The sequence below is a fragment of the Pipistrellus kuhlii genome, unplaced genomic scaffold (assembly GCF_014108245.1).
Source record: "Pipistrellus kuhlii isolate mPipKuh1 unplaced genomic scaffold, mPipKuh1.p scaffold_m20_p_146, whole genome shotgun sequence".
Classification (NCBI taxonomy): Eukaryota; Metazoa; Chordata; class Mammalia; order Chiroptera; family Vespertilionidae; genus Pipistrellus; species Pipistrellus kuhlii.
Window position 1 is genome coordinate 206,147 of NW_023425456.1, and position 8,028 is coordinate 214,174.

The window sequence follows — 8,028 nt, forward strand, 5'->3', positions numbered from 1 at the left end:
TGATTAATATTTCTCTCTCTCCCTCTCCCTTCCTCTTTGTAAAAAATCAATAAAATATATTAAAGAGAGAGAGAGAGAGAGAGAGAGAGAGAGAGACGGGAGAGGCATACATCAATGATGAGGGAATCACTGATGGGCTGCCTCCTGTAACCCAGGCCTATGCCTTGACCAGGAATCGAACCCGGGACCCTTCAGTCTGCAGGCCGACGCTCTGTCCACTGAGCCACACCGGCGAGGGCAGTAAACCTATATTTTAAGGAAGGAAACCCCTCCAGGACCCGGCGTGTGTGGCTCAGGGGTGGAGCTGTGGGAATCGAAGGCCGGCCGTGGGGGACGTCCTGGGCCCGTCCCCGCCCCACCCCCCAGATCACCATGCTCACACACACGCACACACACGCTCACACGCACACGTTCACACGCGCGCACGTCTCCGTACAAAAACCGAGGCGGACGCCGAGCCAGCGTCTTCCTTCCACGTCTACACACCTTCGCACGTGGACCCGTCTCTCCTCCACAGGACGCCCGACTCGGGACTTCAAAAATAGATCCCCTCGGCTCCCCGGGACCCTTGGGGGGACATACAAAACTCGTCTTCCTGGAGACCTCTGCTGTGCAAAGAAGAAGCATGAATACTGTGAATATCTACGTTATAAAAAACAGAGAAAAGATACAGGCCAGCCGGCCGTGTCCGCCGCCCCGCCCTCCGCCGGCCCCCACGGCTCCCCCGTGGCCCCCGTGGCCCCTGGGCCGGGCTCAGGCCCTAGAAGCAGTAGGCGGCCGCCGGGCCGAGCCGCCCAGGTCCCGTCCGGTGTCCGTGCTGGCGATGGGGGCCCCGGCAGGCACTCGGTGGCGGCGTCCGGCTTGTCGGCGAGAAGGCCGTTCGCCCGGCCCGCCCCCGACCAGGCACAGCGAGGAGATCCAGCTGAGCGGGCGCAGGGCGGGGAGGCCGAAGGCGGAGGACAGCGAGGCCGAGAGCGAGGCCGTCCGGCTGGGACAGTGAGCGGGCTTCCCCGTGGAGTCCGAGGAGCACCGATCCGGGGCCGGGGAGGAGCCGTCCGAGGCCCGGCAGCCCGAGGAGTCGCTCAGAGGCAGGCTCACTCCCACGTCCAGGCCCACGTCCACGTCCACGAGCCCAGGCTCCTCGCTGGCCTCCGGGGGGCTGTCCAGGACCCAGTGGTCTGAGGCCTCCCTCTTAGGCAGGCCCACGTCCACGTCCACGTCCACGTCCACGTCCAGGCCCACGTCCACGTCCACGTCCACGCCCACGTCCACGTCTACGGGCTGGGGCTCCTCGCTGGCCTCCGGGGGCTGTCCGGGGCCTGGTGGCCCGAGGCCTCACTCAGAGGCATGTCTACATCCACAACCACATCCACGCCCACATTCACGCCCACGCCCACGTCCATGCCCACATCCACAGACCGTGGCTCCTCGCTGGCCTCCTGGGGGCCGGGCGGTGGCGTGTGCCGGGACCCCGGCGGTGAGGAGTCGTCCTGGGAGGCGGAGGAGGAGGCTGAGGCGCTGAGGCCTCTGGGCTCCGAGGTGTCGGGGCTTGGGGCTCCCGGGAGGGGTCCCCGAGAGCCTCCGGGGGCCGGGTGCTTCCCGCGGGGCCTGAGGGCCAGCTGGCGCGCCCGCTGCAGCGGTGTGGGGCACAGGGTGCCCTGCAGGGCTCTGAAGAACAGCCTGCAGAGAGCACAGGGCAGGGGACGCTGTCAGGACACGGGACACAGTCAGGACGCCCTGGGGCCCACCGGGCAGCAGGGACGGGGGGGGGGGGGGCAAGGGGAGGGCTCAGAGGGTCAGAGCGTCACTGGTTTGATTCCCAGTCAAGGGCACAGGCCAGGGTTGCAGGCTCCATCCCCAGTGGGGGGCGTGCAGGAGGCAGCCGGTCCATGATTCTCTCTCATCATGGATGTCTCTCTCTCTCGTTCCCTCTTCCTTCCTCTCTGAAATCCATAAAAATACATTAAACACACACACACACACGATAACAAATCACACCCATGAACCAGGAGGTCAGGGTTCGATTCTGGTCAGGGCACAGGCTTGATCCCCAGGAGGGGGCGTGCAGGAGGCAGCCGATCCATGGTTTCCTCTCATCATTGATGCTTCTCTCTCTCTCTCTCCTTCTCCCTTCCTCTCTGAAATCAACAAAGAAATAGATTTTTTTAAAAAAAATCCTATATAATAAAAGCCTAAAATGCTAAGTGTCAGACCGTTCGACTGTCCGACCCGTCGCTATGACACGCACTGACCACCAGGGGCTGACCCTTCAACAGGTAGGCTAGCTTGCAGCTGGGGTCCGGCCGATGGATCGGGACTGGGCGAGACAGTCCAGACACGCCCTGGAGCCCTCCCTCGGTCCCTCCCCGGACCCGATTGTGCACGGGTGGGGTCCCTTGGCCTGGCCTGCACCCTCCTGCCACCCAGGACCCCTCAGGGGATGCCAGAGAGCCCATTTTGGCCCGATCCCCAAAGGCCAGACAGAGGGGGACCCCAGCGGTGCGTGAACCCATGCACTGAGCCTCTTAGTGATAACAATAACAATAACAACAGCAACAACAATAATAATAATAAACAATAAAGAACTGCACCAGCGCTCGGGGAGGACGGAGGCGGGGCGGAGGGGTCAGGGGGAGGGCCCAGCGGCCTGGACGCCCACCTGGGCAGCAGGGCGGTGACGGGTGCGAGGAGGCAGGTCAGGTAGAAGCGGGGGTCCCCCGCCAGCGTCTGCATCGTCCAGTAGGGGTTGGAGGGCGGGAAGCAGGTGGCGCAGGAGGCGTTGTAGGCGAAAGCCACGGTGAAGAACAGCAGCACGCTGAGGCCACACGCAGTCCAGTTCAGCCAGGTCTGGGGGTCGGGGAGGGGGAGAGGAGGGGCCTTCTCAGCCAAAGGGCGCTGCCACCCCTGAGCCGGGAGGTGGGGGACGCCCCCACCCCGAGAGGCCCCAGAGAGGCAGACGGGGTCACGAGGTCTGGCCTTGCTCCGGCATGCGGGGCGAGCTCATGTGTCACCACGCCCTGGCCGGTGTGGCTCAGTGGATAGAGCATCGGCCTGCAGACTGGAGGGTCCCAGGTTCGATTCCGGTCAAGGGCATGCACCTTGGTTGCAGGCACATCCCTAGTAGGGTTTGTGCAGGAGGCAGCTGGTCGGTGTTTCTCTCTCGTCGATGTTTCTAACTCTCTATCCCTCTCCCTCTCTGTAAAAGAATCAATAAAATATATATATTTTTTAAAAAGGTGTCACCAGCCCAGCCTGTGGACTGAGGTGTCCAGGGTGCCGTCCCCAGGGGCTGAGTGTTGACCTAACAGATGTCTCTGACGCTCTCTCCCTCTCCCTTCCTCTCTGAAACCAATAAAAATATATCTGAAAGCCATACACATAGCTCTATAAAAGAAAAACATGCATTTTCTATGAAAAGAAAAGAAAAGGCCACAGTTAGATTCCCGGTCAGGGCTCACGCCCGGGGTGTGGGCTCCATCCCCAGGGTGGGGCGTGCAGGGGCAGCCGGTCTGTGATTCTCTCTCATCACAAACACTTCTTTCTCTCTTTCCCTCTCCCTTCTTCTCCGACATCAATGAAAATACACACACACACACACACACACACACACACGGAACCTTCTAGATCCCACGGCCGGCCCGCGCGCTCACCCAGGTCTTGGTTTCGATGCCCAGGTGCAGCAGGAAGGTGAGCAGCGCGATGGCCGTGACGGGGGTGCCCCAGGTGAACACGTCCACATCCGAGTCGTAGTAGGCCTGCAGGACGGAGGGGGCGGGCGCCCCGGGTGTGGGGACGGGGACGGGGACGGGGACGGGGGCGGGGGCAGGGGCAGGGCGTGGGCCGCCGTGGAGTGGGGGACTCGGGCCCAGCACACGTACCAGGTATGGGATGAAGAAGCAGACCAGGCTCTGGAAGGCGGCATCCGCCATGTTCCACCAGAAGGTGCGGGGCCCGTACTCCTGGGACAAGAGGCAGGGGCAGGGGCGGGGCTGGTTACCGGGAGTGAGCACTCAGCTCTTCTCAGGTTCTGGCACTTCTTTTTTTTAAATTGATTTGAGAGAGGAAGAGAGAGGGAGGGAGGGAGAGAGAGAGAGAGAGAAAGAGAGAGAGAGAGAAAGAGAGAGGGAGGGAGGGAGAGATAGAGATAGAGATAGAAAGAGAGAGGGAGGGAGGGAGAGAGAGATAGAGAGATAGAGATAGAGATAGAGATAGAAAGAGAGAGGGAGGGAGGGGAGAGCTATAAGATATAGAGATAGATATAGAGATAGAGATGAGAAGACAGAGAGAGGGATGGAGGGAGGAGATAGAGCTCTGACGATCGCGCTCGAGCTCGCGCTAGCTAGCGATCGATCTCTACATAAGCGATGCGATCGCCTCGAGCGCGCGATGAGTAGGCGCGCGGATAGGCGACGAGGCGCGCGCGCTCGCGCGAGCGATGCGCGCGCGCCGAACGCCGTTGCGCGCGGTGGCGGGCGCTATAGCGCGCAGCCCTCTCGCGCTGCGCTCGCGCTAGCTCGCTTCTCAGCTCGCCCGCTCGCGGGCGTGGGGGCCGGAGCGCGCGCGAGCCCGCGCCCTCGACCGCGCGCGCGCGCTCACCTGATCGCACGCACCCCTGGCTGGGCTTAGGGATTGATCCTACAACCTGGGCCTGTGCCCTGACCTAGAATCAAACTGTGACTCCTGGTTCATAGGTGGACAGCCACTGAGTGACACCGGCTGGGCTGACTTAGAGATCACTGCACACACAACAGCCCAGACTGGAGACTATTGCACACACACAACAGCTCTGACTGGAGACTATTGCACACACAATAGCTCAGACTGGAGACTATTGCACACACAACAGCTCAGACTGGAGACTATTGCACACACACAACAGCTCTGACTGGAGACTATTGCACACACAACAGCCCAGACTGGAGACTATTGCACACACAACAGCTCTGACTGGAGACTATTGCACACACACAACAGCTCTGACTGGAGACTATTGCACACACACAACAGCTCTGACTGGAGACTATTGCACACACAATAGCTCTGACTGGAGACTATTGCACACACAACAGCTCAGACTGGAGACTATTGCACACACAATAGCTCAGACTGGAGACTATTGCACACACAATAGCTCAGACTGGAGACTATTGCACACACAACAGCTCTGACTGGAGACTATTGCACACACAATAGCTCAGACTGGAGACTATTGCACACACAACAGCTCAGACTGGAGACTATTGCACACACAACAGCTCTGACTGGAGACTATTGCACACACAACAGCCCAGACTGGAGACTATTGCACACACACAACAGCTCAGACTGGAGACTATTGCACACACAATAGCTCAGACTGGAGACTATTGCACACACAATAGCTCTGACTGGAGACTATTGCACACACAACAGCTCAGACTGGAGACTATTGCACACACAATAGCTCAGACTAGAGACTATTGCACACACAACAGCTCAGACTGGAGACTATTGCACACACAACAGCTCTGACTGGAGACTATTGCACACACAATAGCTCAGACTGGAGACTATTGCACACACAACAGCTCAGACTGGAGACTATTGCACACACAACAGCTCTGACTGGAGACTATTGCACACACACTAGCTCTGACTGGAGACTATTGCACACACAACAGCTCTGACTGGAGACTATTGCACACACAACAGCTCAGACTGGAGACTATTGCACACACAATAGCTCTGACTGGAGACTATTGCACACACACTAGCTCAGACTGGAGACTATTGCACACACAACAGCTCTGACTGGAGACTATTGCACACACAATAGCTCTGACTGGAGACTATTGCGCACACACTAGCTCAGACTGGAGACTATTGCACACACAACAGCTCTGACTGGAGACTATTGCACACACAACAGCTCTGACTGGAGACTATTGCACACACAACAGCTCAGACTGGAGACTATTGCGCACACAACAGCTCTGACTGGAGACTATTGCACACACAACAGCTCAGACTGGAGACTATTGCACACACAATAGCTCAGACTGGAGACTATTGCGCACACAATAGCTCTGACTGGAGACTATTGCACACACACAACAGCCCAGACTGGAGACTATTGCACACACAATAGCTCAGACTAGAGACCGTTGCACACACAGTAGCTCAGGCTCGGGGACGATTGCACACACAACAGCTCAGACTGGAGACTATTGCACACACAATAGCTCAGACTAGAGACCGTTGCACACACAGTAGCTCAGGCTCGGGGACGATTGCACACACACTAGCTCAGACTGGAGACTATTGCACACACAACAGCTCAGACTGGAGACTATTGCACACACAATAGCTCAGACTGGAGACTATTGCACACACAATAGCTCAGACTAGAGACCGTTGCACACACAGTAGCTCAGGCTCGGGGACGATTGCACACACACTAGCTCAGACTGGAGACTATTGCACACACAACAGCTCAGACTGGAGACTATTGCACACACAATAGCTCAGACTGGAGACTATTGCACACACAATAGCTCAGACTAGAGACCGTTGCACACACAGTAGCTCAGGCTCGGGGACGATTGCACACACACGGTATCCGCCCCGCCAGCTGAGGAGCCGAGCGTGGAGGGCGTGCGGGAATGGCTGGCGGGGAGGGGCCGGTAATTAGCTGTCTACCCACGCGGTGTGTTTACAACTGTTTACATGTGTTTGTGTGCTCCCTTCCTCTCCGCAGCGTCCTGTACGTTTATCTCCCCGCTAATTCCCTTGCAGAAGGAGCTTGTTTCAGAGGGAAAAATGGAAAGCCAAGTCCCTGCTCAGGCGGTGGCTCTCACAGGGCCGTGATTTAGATTCCAGCCTGGCTCCCCACAGGCCCCTGGAGACCGGCGGCATCGGTGTTTGCCGCATTATCCATTGTTTTATAATATATGTTTGTGGATGTCAGGGAGGAAGGGAGAGCGAGGGAGCGGGAGAGACAGAAGCACCCTGATGAGCGAGAGCCGTGGATCGGCTGCCTCCTGCACAGTCCCCCCCACTACTGGGGACCGAGCCCGCACCCCGGGCAGGTGCCCTTGACGGGAATCGAACCCGGGACCCTTCCGTCTGCAGGCTGATGCTCTATCGATTGAGCCACACTGGCTTGGGCCAGTCTCAGGAATTTTTTTTAAAAGAATATATTTATATTGATTTGGATGATGTGAAATGTATGTGTGTGGATTTCAGAGAGGAAGGGAGAAGGAGGGAAGGAGGGAGGGAGGGAAGGGAAGAGAGAGAGAGAGAGGGAGAGAGAGAGAGAGAGAGAAACAACATCGATCGGCTGCCTCCTGCACACCCCCTATTGGGGATCGAGCCCACAACCCAAGCACATGCCCCTGACTGGAACTCGAACCCAGGACCCTTCCGTCTGCAGGCTGATGCTCTATTGACTGAGCCAACCCGACTTGGGCCAGCCTGAAGAATTTTTTAAAAATATGTTTTTATTGCCTAAACTGGTTTGGCTCAGTGGATAGAGCGTCAGCCTGCGGACTCAGCGGTCCTGGGTTCGATTCCAGTCAAGGGCATGGACGGTGGTTGCGGTCACATCCCCAGGTGGGAGTTGTGCAGGAGGCAGCTGATGGATGTTTCTCTCTCATCAATGTCTCTAACTCTCTATCTCTTTCCTTTCCTCTCTGTAAAAAAAAAAAAAAAAAATCAATACAATATTTTAAAAAATGTTTCTATTGATTTCAGAGAGGAAAGGAGAGGGAGAGAGAGAGAGAGAAACATCCATGATGAGAGGGAATCATGGATCGGCTGCCTCCTGCACGCCCCCTATTGTGGATCGAGCCCGCACCCCGAGCACATGCCCTGACCGGGAATCGAACCTGCGACCTCACGGTGCACGGCATGAAGCTCAACCACTGAGCCACACTGGACCGGGCTGCCTGGACAGTCGGTCCCCTGGAGACGGGCCCTGTCCGGGCCGTGAGTGGGAGGGTCAGGGGGAGGGAGGGAGGGAGGGAGGGAGACGGGCGGGTGGGGGGGGGT

At 57.9% G+C, this 8,028-nt stretch overlaps 1 protein-coding gene across 3 annotated transcripts in view; it reads right to left on the reverse strand.

Moving 5' to 3' along the window:
* LOC118718780 (phospholipid-transporting ATPase VA-like) overlaps window positions 1–4,032 on the reverse strand; it is a 5,089-nt gene extending 1,057 nt beyond the window's left edge. Inside the window, exons 1-5 of one of the 3 annotated variants that reach the window (XM_045581641.1) lie at window positions 3,879–4,032; window positions 3,651–3,755; window positions 2,660–2,847; window positions 1,420–1,680; window positions 487–605 (exon numbers count right to left, since the gene is read on the reverse strand). In XM_045581641.1, coding sequence (XP_045437597.1) covers window positions 536–605; window positions 1,420–1,680; window positions 2,660–2,847; window positions 3,651–3,755; window positions 3,879–3,929 — 675 coding nt within the window. In that variant the 5' untranslated portion in view covers window positions 3,930–4,032 and the 3' untranslated portion in view covers window positions 487–535. Of the gene's footprint in view, window positions 1–486; window positions 609–729; window positions 1,681–2,659; window positions 2,848–3,650; window positions 3,756–3,878 lie in introns of those variants that run through there. The other 2 variants (XM_045581640.1, XM_045581639.1) reach the window with 2 other exon arrangements.
* Window positions 4,033–8,028: the final 3,996 nt, after the last annotated feature.